The sequence below is a fragment of the Halyomorpha halys genome, unplaced genomic scaffold, assembly GCF_000696795.3.
Source record: "Halyomorpha halys isolate HHAL.00 unplaced genomic scaffold, Hhal_1.1 Scaffold214.1, whole genome shotgun sequence".
Lineage (NCBI taxonomy): Eukaryota > Metazoa > Arthropoda > Insecta > Hemiptera > Pentatomidae > Halyomorpha > Halyomorpha halys.
In genome coordinates this window covers 543404-558289 of record NW_027110944.1, presented here as the reverse complement: position 1 = coordinate 558289, position 14886 = coordinate 543404, and the positions used below count along the sequence as shown (strand labels likewise).

The window sequence follows — 14886 nt, the reverse complement described above, 5'->3', positions numbered from 1 at the left end:
CTGTTACTTCGATGTCAGCTGACTGAGGAGATCAGCTGATTGAATGTATATAAAGGGATGTACCGAAACCAATAAAGCTAGTATGTTACAGCAGTTCAAGCATGTTAGATTTTATTCCTTCTTCTCTTTTTTGACATTTTGCTTTCGCTGATACTTAACTTATATACATATTGAATAAGTATAAAATAGGATGCAGATGTTATATGGTGAAGATAAAAGTAAATAGATACAATTTAAAACAATGACAAAAATAAGAAAATAAACAATTTTTGGATGTGAAGGAATGGAGTGAGAATAGGGGAGTAGGTTAGTAAAATAGTCTAAAAAGTCAGTGTTGAGTGTATTTGATGAGGTTTAATATGTGTCTATAAGTGAGGGAGATATTATCTTTGTCAGTTTTGTGGTTGACAGGTTTTTCTTCAAGCTTTATATAGAGGGCCTCAGTTATTAGGGGTTTTTGGTGGTTGGGTACAGTGGCGAGAATGGAGGTTCTGTCAAAGTCAAAAGTACGACCTAAAGTCAGCGTATGCTCAGAGAGTTTGAGGCTTGCTGGATATGGGAATTTATAGAAGATTTAAGTTGGGATATGCGGCCTTTCAGATAGTTATTGGTTTCGCAGATATAAGCTGAGTTGCAATTAGGGGTGGAACAAGGGATATAGTACACTATATTGGAGTGGTATGGAAGACTTATCGGGTCTTTTAAGTTGCTAAAAAGGTGGGAAAGTTTATTATAGGATTTTAGGGAGAGAGTGGTCAATTTCCTGTTCCTGGACCTCCATATTATAAGAAATTTTCTTTTATTATTTTGATACCTTTATTGACAGCCACCCCCGGACCATCTTCCTCTAATCTAATTATCAAATTATTCAAAATATCATTATATATGTTATAAAATTTATTTACTTACAGGAGTTATACAATTACTGTCAAAGTGACTAGATTTATCCTTTTCCGGGGGTAAATTCACACCTTTTGCTTCTAGCTGAGATCTAATCAAAGAAATCTGGTTAGCTTTTTCAGCTACTTCCTTAGCAGCTCTAAACCTTCTGGACCGTTGCTGATTCATTTTTGCTCTTGGAGCCTATGCAAAGTATTAAATAATTAACTAATAAGCAAATTTACTCTGAAAAAAATCATAAAAATCCAAATAGCATCCTTACCACACCATCTACAGCTAGGTAGAGAAGTTTACGTGGCCTCACAATCTTGAAAAGTCTATCAATGCATTCAAAGATAGCAACCATCATTTCATCTTCATCTTTAGGTGCAGGTCTTAAAAAAAAAAAAATAAAATAAATTTCAATTAAAAACATTAAAAAATAACATTATGACAACTTGAAATAAAGTTTTTTAAAAAACAAAGCAGTATATAAAAATGCTAAAACCAATAATAATAATAAATTATATTTACATATTTTTTTTAAACTTATTTATTGATATTTACAACTGTAAATAAAATTCAACAAGTAAATTTGAAGTAAGAACATAATGGTATGTTACAGGCATATAGAGAAACTACCCATTGGTAGCACTCTAAAAACGTTTTTACAATATAAGGCCTTGAGGCCATCTTCTTTTCAGGCACCTTGGAGAATTGTCATAAATGGATGAGGAAGTAAGGTTAGAAACTTGTGGGTTTGGGTGGTTAGGGAGTTAATAATAGAAGGAATGATATTCTGTTCGACCAAGGTTGGTTATATATGGAACATTAAGATCTTTGTGTAGGATTTTATTTGTGGCAAATTAAGGAGCATTAAGGATTTTAGGAAGGATTTTGGATTGTAAACATTGAATACAAGAGGAATTCGAAGGTTTCGTTAAGCCCCAAAGCTCGACGCCATATGTCCAAATAGGCCCTATTGTAGTTGTGTAGATCAGTCTTTCGTAATGAATTGGAAGTTTAGACTGTTTGTCTAGTAAGTGATGTAATAGTCGGAATCGACGTGCAGTTTCCTGTCTTTTCAGTCTTGTAGGAGGATTCCAACTTAGTCGTTTGTCAAGATGTAGTCCAAGGTAGCGGATCTGTTTGACAGGAGTACAAGCAACATTATTAAAGTATACTGTAGGGTAGTTGGCATGTTTACGACAAAGAGTAAAGGTGATTTGATGGTATTTATTTTTATCCTCCAATTTTGGCACCATTCTTCGAGGGTTGTGATATGGGACTGGAGAGTTTGGGAAGCAATGAAAGCATTATTAGTAACTGTGAACACACATTTAACATCGGGATACGTGATGAGGATACTGTTAAGATTTGTTGGGATGTTAGCTGTATAGACGGTATAGAGGATGGGACCGAGGATACTTCCTTGAGGAACACCAGCGGATTGAGAATGAAACAGATGATGAGAAAGTAGGTAGGAGGTAGGAATCTACGAAGTTTGTAAATCAGTCCCGGATGCCAGACTCAGTCAAAATCCTGCTCTATATCGAAAAAGACTCCCACGCAGTACATTCCGCACTCCAAAGAAGACGAGATAATGTCCACCAATGAAGACATTGCTAGATAGTAGAGTGGAATGTTCAGAATCCAAACTGGTGATCTGGGATTATATGATTGGAATCAAGCATGGAGTTAGGAGTTTCTAAATGAGTTTTTCGAGGATTTTGCTTATGATCCGGTAACAGAGAGATAGGATGGTAAGAGGATGGGAGTTCTGGTAGCTTTTGGGGTTTGAGTATCAATTTGACTATAGATAATTTCCATGGATCGAGAAAATATGTAGAACGGAGAACAGCATTATATATGTAGGTGAGGAATAGGATGGCTTTTTGAGGAAGAAGTTTAAGGATGTGGGATGTTATTAGATCGTATCCAGGAGCTTTGCGGGTAGGTAATCTCTGAATGATGCTGGATATTTCTGAAGGATGAAATATTTTAGGTGGTAGGGTCATTTGGAGTGGAATATTTAGTTCTACTTCAATACAATCAAGGCGAAATTAGGTTAAGGATATCAGGATGGGGAATAAAGGTTTTAGAAAGATGTTATCCGAAGGTCACACTCAAGGAAAGCGCAGCGGGATGGACTGCAAAAGATATATACAAGGAACTCCCGTCCCAAGAAGAATTGAAGAGCATTGGGGACATAAAAATCACCCAAAAGAGCAGTGTTCTGGTCAGGACTGAAGGCGCTGACCAGGCACAAAAGCTCCTCACCTGGGATAAGCTGAGGGGAAAAGGATTACAGGCGAGCCTTACTGTGGCATGCAGGCCTCGCCTGGAAGTATAAGAAGTCCCCAATATTTGGGACAGGAGTATCCTGGAGAGATATCTTTGGGACAAAATCTTCATAGAGGCTCCAAAAGAGGATAAAGACAGGGGGGAGTGGCTTAGACCCTGCTTCTCAACTCCCACGAGGGGCAGGCTCACAACTACGTGGCTGCTGGAGGTGCACCATGCTATGAGACTCGCCCTGATGACCCTGTCCGCGAGGGACGTCCTATTGAGGATGGTGGAGCCTGACCATCAGAGATTACCTGGACCCCTTGTTCTGCCTTTGGTGCCAAGAATACGGACACCCTGCAAAAGCCTGTACAAAGGAGGTGGCGTGCAGGTGGTGCCCAGGGACTGGGCACAAAGCTAAGGAGTGCCCTGAAAAGAAGAAGGGTAAACCCTCGTGTTGTAGAAATTGCAAGGCGAGTGGCAGAGCAGGGAAAGATCTCCAACATTGTGCGGGCAGCCGGGAATGCCCAGTACACTGGAGATGATGGTCAAGCAGGCAAAGAAGACCCGGTATGCGTAGGCTGCATATCCTGCAGGTCAATATGGGCCGCAGACGAGTGGTCGCGGATGAATTGAGAACTCTCGCCTGAAGTGCTGACATCTTGGCGATTCAGGAGCCTTGTTGTTGAAAGAATGTGATCACAGGTTTTGGAACTACGTCGAGGGTGGTCGGTCTAGGCAGTGGTGAGAGGAGGCCTAGAGCAGCAATTGTCATTAACCCTGCCCTCAACGTTATGGAATTAAAGCGATTCACCACAGCAGATCAAGCGGCATGTTACGTCAGGTGGGGCAGGGTTGCCTTCGCTCTGGTTTCAGCATATATGCCGCCATGACAGGCGAATGTAAATATCAATGTAGAGGATAATATAGCAGTAGAAAAGGGCTTTGTGACCCAATCAGCGAACTGAAGAGCGTTTTCCAGTGAATTGGAGGGAATACTGGCCGACAGAGAATGGGAGGAGATGACCCTGATAGATGAGGAGCCCAAGATTGACGGCAGAGTGGAAATGCTTATGGGCACCATCACTGAAGTGGCGAATATTACCCTCCAATGCTGAAGGGCGAGAGTACGTCCCATGGTGGGCACCGGCTCTAACGCAGTTAAAAAAGAATACTACAGGGCCATGCGTAGGTACGAGGAGTGCAGAAACAACGAGAGGAGGCCTGCACTTCGAGAAGAATCCAAGCATAGGTATAGGGTATACCAAAACGGGGTGCGTTGCCAGAAGAAGAAGTTCTGGGATGAATTTATTGTAGAGGAATCAGAAAAGAATCCCTGGGGTATCCCGTACAGGGTGGCACTGGGAAAGGTTAAGCTGTTACAAGTGATGGCGGCTATTAGAATGAGAGGTGCCAAGGCAACCACCTTGGAGGAGGCTGCCAGTATGTATATAGACTATACATGCCCTAGGGATGATCTGTCCCAGGATAGTGTAGATGATGGAATGGTTAGATGCACCACGTTATACCCACCAGGTACCGACCTAAGTCCAGCATGGGATATGTGGGACCTTCGTCTTGCCGTGGACAGACAAAGGATTAGAAGGGCTCCAGGACTAGATAGCATAGATACTGCAATCCTCAAGAACAGTGTCCCTTATATTGAGGAAGAGTTGTTGGATATATCCAACGAGTTTTTGGATAAGGGGTACTTTCCAAACAAGTGGAGAATTGCAGACTTGAGACTGCTCTACAAGGGGGGTGGTAAGGATAAAGAAACGCCTAAATCCTATCGACCAATATGCCTCCTCCCAGTAGCTAGTAAGGTCCTGGAGCACATGATCGTCCACAGCCTTAGACCAATCCTAAGTGCTGCAAGTCATCAACGGCAGTTCGGCTCGACCCGTGGCAGGGGAACTAAGGATGCACTGCTTGAGAGTGCGTAGGGATGTAGAGGAGAATATAATAGGACAAATATGTCTTATTGATCATGTTTTACATCTCTTCCGCCTTCGACAGCGTTTGGTGGCCCCATGTACTCCAGCGGTTGCAAGATCTCGACACCTCCAGTAATCTATACTCCCTCGTAGGTAGTTACTTCAATAACAGGAATGTCAGGATCAGGGGTAACTACTACGAGATCGAGAGAAAAGTTGAAAGAGGATGTCCCCAGAGTTCGGTCCTAGGACCAGCTCTGTGGAAGCTGGTATTTGATGAGTTGCTAGGGGAACTAGAGGACAAGGGGTTCCTTGACACGGCCTACGTCAACGACCTGGCAGTCATCGTGGCCAAGAACAGCAGATCCAGACTAAAGACAGAAGCGGAGAGGTGTGCCGGTCTCGTAGGAGAGTGGTGCGTGAGGAGGAAATTGAGTATGGCAGCAGCCAAGACTCAGGCCAGACACATAAGAGGCTCCACGGACAGGGCTCATCCTATCACCCTGGATATCCAAGGAGAGAGAGTTAGACCGGGTGAGGAGATGACATATCTTGGTGTGAGGATAAGAAGATTGGATGCCACTTCTCACCTGGTGTATCTAAAGGACAGGGTGACACTGCCACTCAATGGATTAAGTAGGATAGGGGGTGCATTTTGGGGCCTCAGGTACCCTGCAACGATGACCATATATAAAGGTGTAATCTTGGGTATTGTGAGGTACAGATCCCCTGCGTGGAGCTGAAACCTCATGCAGACACAGAAGAGAATACTGGCTGGAGTGATACCCCTGGACCTCATCCTCAGGGAGGATGTCCTTAAATATGAAGTAAAGAGGCAGGGATTAGAAGCGCTACCAGATGAACTCCGAGAGAGGACCAGTGAGACTCCAAACTTATGGAAGAAAATACTGCGGGAGGACTCGATACAGAAGTGGAATGGACGGTGGATAGCAAGCCAGAAGGGTGCTTGCTACTTTGAGAACATTATTCCCTACCATCCTTTCTAGATTGAAGGCTAAACTGGTCATCCCTGACTATTGGGTCTCACAGACACGGGGGGTTTCGGGAAAGCTGCAGAGCTTTGGAAAGAACATCGATCCCACGTGTGGAGTTCCTGAAACCTGGACACGTAATAGTAGATTGCTCCAGAAGGATACTGAGCCAGGCTGTTGAGAAAGACCGGGATTTTCGCCCTCGCCGAGTAGGACTTTCCCTGTTTGATGGAAGAAGAGAATTATCCCTTCTTCAGGGAGTTCATTCTGGAAGGAGGTGGTGGGCCCAACTCATTTCACAATGGGAAGGACTTGACCGCCCAACATCGGTGAGCCACCAGAAGAGGAGGAAGCTGAACCAGACTGAGACCAGGAGGGCTGGACCAGCCCTGCAGTAGGCACCCAGACGGATGGGCACCAGAAGGACCTACCGAACGGATGGAGTGGAAAAGGTGCAGCTCCATCAGTAAGGCGCTAAACCTAGTGCTGGGCAGCACCAGAGTAAAAAAAAAATGAATTGGTGATCTTTGGGAGCAGAGGGATGTGCAAACTCCGAAATGGGATTCGGTAAGAAGCAGATAGTTGAAATCTTTGAAATTCAGCAGCTATCTGATGGTTCTCCATAATGATTTGTTAGTAGTTGTAAGATTTTTAGTGAAGTAGAGTAAATTTTGAATTTTCTAATATCTGCTTTATGTTTGTAAGTCAATTTGGGGTAATATGTTTTGTCAGTTGGATATTGGGTCCTATGCCACTTCGGTCTTGCTCTGCGTTTTTCCCTTATTAAGGACGAATATGCTGTGGCAGGATATTTTGTTTATTATTATTAATTCTACTAGTTGAAGTGTTGTCATTTATACTTATTCTAATTCATGCTGTGAGTTTTTCTATAGCTTCGTTGGTAGCCTTGTTTTATCTTAGTTGAATGTTCAAGTCTAGTTTGTTTTCCAAGTCGTATCTAAATCTGTCCCAGTCGTCGACTTCTTCCTGTTATCAATGAAGGAGTGGAGGGCTTAGACACAAAGCTTGAATGTAAAAAAAGCAGAACTGGACTAAGATCTGATGAAAGATCATCCAGGGATTCAACAATGGCTTGGGAGGAGGAAATCTGGAAGGTAATAAATATGTCAAGGATATCCAGTCATTTTTTTAGGGATGTAGGCCAATAAGTAGGATTTTTTGGATAGGAGTTGGTTGTTCGGCATCCCGATCGTTGGTGTTTAGCATTGTAGTCTCCTCCACCAATGAAGCTCGGTCTGAAAGTTTGGAATAAGGAATCAAGAAGGTTATAAGAAAGGTTACCAGGACAGTATACAGCTGAAAATGTAACATGGAAAGGGCGAGTTAAAATGATTACCGAGGTTGATTGGAATCAGTTGGGTTGGAATGAATAAGGAAATGGGATAAGAATGCAAAAACCAGCATGGGAAGTGATGTCTGGGTGATTTGATCTTTAAGTGATGTAGTCACGTATGTAAAAATGCGTCCGTTGAGTGAAATAAGTTTTAGTCAGTAGGCAATGTCAATGTGTTTATCATGTAGAAATAAGTCAAGTTCCTCACAGTAATTTTGTAGACCATTAGCATTCCATAACAAGACAGCTAGAGACCTTGTATTCATCGTGGGAAATTAAACAGGATTTCAAATAGGATTGGTACGAGAAGGTTGATCAGGGGTTTGATGGTCTCTTGAAGATATTTCAGGAAGGATGTAAGGATAGAGGTTATATCCATTGGATTTCAGAAATGAGGATATGGATCAGGAGTTTGTGATGGATAGTTTGTATGACTAGGAATGCTGAGTCCCCATTCTATGTCCACTGGGCTCTTGTTGGGATGAGTTGGTAGTTGGGATGAGGAATTTATCGAAACAGTTGGAAGAGATAGAACTGGGAGTGAATGTTGTGGCGGAAGTTTACCCGTAAGGGTAGATGATGGGGAGGATTTTGATGACGTGGAGGTTGAGGCTTAGGATGAGAGGTAAGGGGCTTGGGTCCCTTTAATGAGGAGGAGTGGGTATTAGCAGAGTCTATCGTTACGGATAGGGCCATTAAGTGGGCAGTGGTAGAGCTCAAGCCTTATAAGGCCCCAGGAATGGACAGTATTCTCCCATGTATGCTCAAGGAAGGTCCTAATACCCTACTCCCCCAGATTAGGGCTCTTATTACAGCCTCTCTAGCATTAGGATATAAGTCAGAGACTTGGAGGAAATCACTAGTAGCTTTCATTCCTAAGATTTGGAAGGAGGACTATAGTGTCGCCAAAGCGTATCGACCCATTAGTTTATCCTCCTTCCTATTTAAGATCCTGGAGAAGTTGGTGGCAGTTTTCCTAACAAAGTGCTACCAACCAACCCCTTCATCCAAGACAGCACGCATATCTCCAGGGAAAATGGATTGAGATGCACTGCACTCCTTGGTAGGAAGGATTGAAAAGGCCTTATTATATAAGGAGTATGCTCTAGGACTCTTTTTCGATGTAGAAGGGGCATTCAATAAAACAAGGCCTGAGGCAGTCTGTAAAGCCTTATTGGACATTTCTGCCCCGAATGCAATTGTCAGATGAGTCAGATTTGTTCTTAATAACAGAATTATTGTAGTACCAGAAGATGGTACTTGGCTACAGGTGCAGGCAGTAACTGGATGCCCTCAAGGGAGTTGCATCTCACTGTTGCTATGGTGCCTAGTTATGAATAACTTATTGAGAAGACTTGAGGATACTGGAACATTCCCGCAAGCTTTTGCTGACAATGGAGTGATCCTCATTAGTGGAAAGTTCGTGAGTACTATCATGGAACTTATGGCAGTCGCGTGTATTACAGACAAGGTGTACTGAAATGAAGCTTTCAGTAAACCCCATCAAAAACAGAGTTGATTCTATTTACCAGGAAGCAAAAATTGGGTATATTTCAAACCCCGATTTTCTTTGGCTTTCAACTTCAAATAAGCCAAAAGGTCAAATACCTCAGAATTAGTTTTGACGCAAAACTGAACTGGGGATCTCATTTGGCAGAAATCAAAAGAAAAATCAGTGCTGCCTTTTGGCAAGACGCGCTCTTGGCACTACCTGGCGTTTTAACCCAAAGGTTATGCATTGGATTTATACAGCAATAATAAGACCGAGAATTTACTATGTATTGTGTGGTGGACAGCCCTGAAAAGGGCTTCCCATGGGCGAATGGCCAGTAAGATCCAAAGGATGGCCTGTATTGGCATAACTGGGGCATTTTGCACAACACCTACTAAGGCATTGGAAATTCTACTTTCCCTAGTACCACTCCACATATTGATTAAGGGGGAAGCGGTATTAGCTTATCTAAGAATGAGAGAAAATAGACAGTGGACAGAGACAGGAGAAGCTACTGTTCACGCGGCAACAGCTAAAGTAGTGGAAAGCGAGTTACCAATACTACAATACCGCTCACCACTTCTAGATAAAACACCCATTTTAGATACTAAGATTAGTTACTTACACCCAAAGTTAAAGGATTGGGTACAGGGTTTAGTGGAAACCCCAGGAGATTATCTGTCCTGTTTCACTGACGGATTGAGAATGGATTTGACAGGACTAACGGGGGCAGGGGTTTACATTGAAGAATTAGGCATAGAACTAAGTGTCCCTTTTGAATTTCATTAGAAAGACGAAAAGGTTCGATATAAAGGAATAAGGTATATAAAGAGTCATTCCATTGGTTTGTCTTGGGGATGGCAAAAAGGACCAATAGGGCCACTTACCGAACTTGTTCCCCCCACCATTACCAGTACCAGGAGCTTGGGCTGAGAAGTCTGAGGCACCTGACGTCAAGAATATTGATTCTGGTTGGTGATCTTGGAGTATGTTCGGCTTGAGTCTTGATGAGATTGATCCAAAATTTTTGAGGTAGAAGGCTGCGATTCGACATCCTGAGCTGATGTTTTCTCTATGTTTGGGAAAATTTTCAAATTTAGGGTTTAAGACGGTAGGGTGCAAGTTTGATCTAAGGTGTTTGATGTCACCAAATGAGATCTCTGTTTGTGGATATTTTTATAAACCTCACAGCCTCTGTAGCTTACTGGGTTGTCTTTTTCACATAGCACACATTTTGTCAGTTCATCCCGTGGTTTCTGGCAGGTATTAGAGGCGTGCGGGCCAGCACATTTCACACACCTGGCCTGGTGATGGCAATAGGACTTTGTATGCCCTAAGTTTTGACACACTGCACAATAATCTGTTTTGGCTGTTCGAATTTGACTGTTGAATACACCAACCTTATTACCAGAAATATTTCAGGCTAGCTCTAAATCAACAAAAAAATAGTGGTAATGGGTATTTTTCAGTGAAGCATAAAACGCTCAATATATTCCTCACATTGTGGCCAATTTCTTCCAGCCCTGTTTTGATAGCATCGGTGGGAGTGGTTGAATGGAGACCTCTTAAAACCACTTTGTATGCCTTTTCATGCTTCAGTTGATAACAATAAAAGTCATAATTTTTCTCAGTCAATGATCTTTGTTGGTAGTATTTATCTTTATATCTTTGGCTCTGGATCTGAAAATCCCTGAGACTCTGGAATTTTGCTGATTGAATTTTTTAAGGCAGAATTATTGTTGGCAGAGGGGATAGGTGTGGTCAGTTCTGGTTTGGTAACTGCAGTGGTTTTACTGCGAGTTTTAGTTGGTTTGGTTGGCTTTTTTGATTTAGGCGCTCTATTTTTTTTTTTTTATTTGGTGAATTGCTCGCTAACCCGGGGGCAGTGTTTCTGAGGTATGTTTGAAGAATACGCCTCTTAAAATATTGCAAATCCGTTTCGCTTAGTTCCGAAAACAGGGTCTCACCCTCTTCCCCGGAGTCTTCACAAGACATATTCTGGTGAATAAACTATACACCAAAGTATATAAAACCACTGAATAAAACATTTCTGAAATTAAAAGTTATTGTAGTAGAAAAAAAAATAAAAGAAAAAAAAAATTCTATAGTCTTTGGATTCAACCTGACGACCCAACGGAGATAGTATCGGAGTATACAGCACCTTGACCATGAATTGATAGTATTAAGATAAGACCCCCTAGGAGGAATTACCGACTACTAGCACTTTCACTGGTACACGATTGCCTATTATAATTCGCTAATTTTAGTTATTAGTCTCACACCTCCACTATTTGAGAATATAAACATGTTCAATTGTTTATTTTGTTATTTATCATATACTTATTAATTTTCAAGAAGAAAAAGCTAAAAATATTATCCAAAATATACTTCTAATTGTTTTTATTGATGAGCATTTGGCACCTTGATTTATCGTATACAACAATGTAATGAAATAACATAGTGTTTATCAATTGTTGTAATTGAAATTCCCAACTCTCCCCCAAATACAGAAAAGAAAAACAAAATTTGAATTAAAAAAAAATTGTTATTAGTTATTAATAAATTGGCTATTATGATCTGTGTATAACCAGAACAGAAAATTAAAAAAATCTAAAAAAAAACAAAATTGTTATCAAATACAATTTATAATAAGAATCTATCACCATAATTTGAGTTACTTCAACAAATTTTTCAAAGATTTTATTCTTAAAATTTGTTCGATTCCCTACGCTATTTACATACAAATTGACAAAAAATCTTTGTGGTTTTTGGCAATTTACACCTTCAGGACGGATCAGATCAACAAATTGCCTGAAATAAACAAATCTTAATATCTGATTTACTATGAGAACCCTAAAAAATAATTACCTAATTCCACTGGAAATGCCAGAATTGGCTGCACTGAAGGTCAGAAAATTAACACCATCAAAAGATAGACCACATGCCACTGCTATGATAAAAGTGAATTCTCATATTGGTCAAAAAAAAAAAAGTTTTGTAGGACATTAAATTCATGTTTAGCACCCCAAAAAAATATAAAGTAAGCCACTGAAAAACAATGACCACAGAACTTTCAATTTCAAGCTCTTTTCGAACTACTTCTGACTGGACTTGACAGGCCTGCAAAAACCACATCATTTGCATAAAATCGATGAGCAAAAATTAAAAATAAATTAATTTTTGTGATTTTTTTATTATTTCTCATATCTAAGACAATGGAAAAATTATACACTTGGCCACCTAGTCATATTGGGATTAGAGGCAACAAAATGGCTGATAGGGCAGCAAAAGAGGTGCTCACCCTTTTGGGACTCGGTAAATCTTTCTTGACAGCGTCGGAGCTCATCCGGCCACTAAGAGAGGCCATATTACAGGAGTGGCAGGTACTGTGGGACAGCAGCCCTCCAAATAATGGAACGCGATCAAGAAAAATTTCAAATTATGGAGCAGCTAATTAACTCATTAACTATAAAATAATTAAAAAAATAACTACATACTTGTTTTCTGGATGAGTGCATGGATGTATAATCCCATTCATATCAATATAGAGATTATCGAATTCCACACCATTCGGGTTAGGCTTTGAGGAATTGACTTCTTGTCCATCTTCTCCCTAAAATAATTCCATTTTTAACCAAATAAAGATAAAACTCTAAGGAATAAGTATATATATCATGTCCTAATAGGGTAAAGGGCATGAGCAGAATAGTAGCAGACCAGTAATAGTCTGTCAATAATATTCAGTTTTTATTATTATATTATATCATAAAATATAGTCAATAATAAAGTCAAATAAATGCAATTTATTATTATTATCTATTATTTTGCAATGATAAAAATACCTAGATTAATAAAATCAAAATAATATCTATGTGTATAAATCAACTTTTTTTTCTCTCATTAATTGATTGAAGATAAGAATAATAAATGGGAAAAAATACTAAATGACAATAATAAATTCTATAAAAATGATAACAATATCTGAGGTAAGGAAGATATCTGAATATTTATTCTTAGGTATGTGTCTTCTGCCATAGGGCATATAGGTGCCAGGTCCATAGCATATACACCTCACATTATTTTATCCTTGAAGGACCTTACCAACCACTGCACTTGTCATCTCACTGCCCTCTCTCCACAGCTATTCAGTAAGACTTCAAATTTCATATAAGCAACTTTGGTTTAAGACATCATTTTGAAAAGAAACTGTGGCCATGATATATTAAAAAAGGACCAGCAAAACCAAAGGACTTTAGTGGTGTGTATTTATTTATTTATTTTTTAGGTTCAGATACTTTTATTGACTTTCCAATTCTCTATCAACATGAAGCTCCAAACTGTGCAAGGAATTTAGGTCTCAATCTCAATGCCACATTTTTTCAGTGAGTATATTGTAGTATACTTGTGTCTACATATATTCATGCTTACATCTAACTATTCTATTATTTTAAAGGTTAAATGTATAAGAATGCACCTTTCTGAAAATATAAGGATGAGATGCCAACTAAAAAAAGAATTTTCGATTCCTCAGAAACGTTTCAATTTTCTATATAAATTATATATTTTATACGCAAAGTTTTATTCGAAGAAATTACATTTAAAGTTACATACTAATCAAGCATAGGAATGTACATTGTTATACATTAATTTTATTTATTAAGAACCCCAATTTGATAACAACCATATTCATCATGGCTATGCCACACAAGAGGTGATTGGCCATTTTACCATACACTGTTCCAGAGCTGCAATAATAATAGTGAATTTCTTCTAACTATTTCACATGAGATTTTTCCTTCACCCCAAAAACCAAAAATACAAAGACAAATTTTTAAAAAAATGTTGCAAATCTTAACCGTTACTACTCAAAGTTATTAAAACCAAACTGCTTACTAGTAAACAATTGTCACAACAATATAACAATGAGCGTGTGTAAGTATATGCCCCAGTAGGTGTAACACTTGTGTACTGTTACCCTGTATCATTACTAGCTTTTAAAAATATTTCGGTATACACTTATACCAAAGAGAAGTAAATAATAGCAATTAAAATAAATGTGAATACTAATACTGAATCTGAGTTCATTTTTATCATATGTTACAATACCATAACGGCTTGGTCATTCCATATTAAATTACTTAATAATATTACTGAATGTTAGTAATAAAATTTTACTAAAATATATCATTTTGCATATACAGTTGATATAAATAAAATGATAAGAAATATTCATAATGGCAATATTATTTTTATGAACAGTAAACTCAAGGTGCATTCTTATTACTGTCCAGAGAAAGTTTTTTGAAGATATGAATAATTAGAGAAGATGGTCGGGGGTGCAGTCAGGAAAAAATCAACAAAAATTTATTTATTTGTGTCGTTTCGAACTGAATTTCAGGTCTTCATCAGGGATGCTCCAGCAGATTTTCTGCCTAGAGATTCTATATGATTAATCACACAAACAAACTAAATACAAAACAATAATTTAGTCAATTAAATAAGATAAGTCAGGAAGCTTAAGAGAGCAGGACAAATAACATTTTCTTAACAGCTAAACCTACACCATAGTATTTATTGCATGTCTTACTTAAACTTGAGTTGTCAACTGGAAATAAAACAACTACATATTACCTAGGGTCATGTCACAATCAAAATCAATAATACACAATGTGAAAATATGGATGTATAAACCATTTTTGACAGACAGCACCTATTGAAGTATGTAATGCCAATTATTTTAACAAAATTAGGCAAATGACTAATAATTTAATAGTAATAACGTAATTTAAAAATATATACCTGCTCTTCAACACAGTCAACTATTACAGATGGGTATTTTCTAGTCAACCAACGAAAAAAGGCAGGAACCCCCATTTCAAAATTTTGTCAACAACCCTCAGCTACAGCACATTTCTATTTAACATTGCAAACTTCTTACGTCTAGGT

General features: G+C 39.2%; 1 protein-coding gene across 1 annotated transcript in view; it reads right to left on the bottom strand.

Moving 5' to 3' along the window:
* Window positions 1-14886, bottom strand: part of LOC106679686 (5'-3' exoribonuclease 2 homolog) — a 78096-nt gene extending 63210 nt beyond the window's left edge. The window contains exons 1-4 of the mRNA XM_014418981.3: window positions 14740-14886; window positions 12438-12553; window positions 1163-1274; window positions 910-1083 (exon numbers count right to left, since the gene is read on the bottom strand). Coding sequence (XP_014274467.1) covers window positions 910-1083; window positions 1163-1274; window positions 12438-12553; window positions 14740-14814 — 477 coding nt within the window. The 5' untranslated portion in view covers window positions 14815-14886. The remainder of the gene's footprint in view (window positions 1-909; window positions 1084-1162; window positions 1275-12437; window positions 12554-14739) is intronic.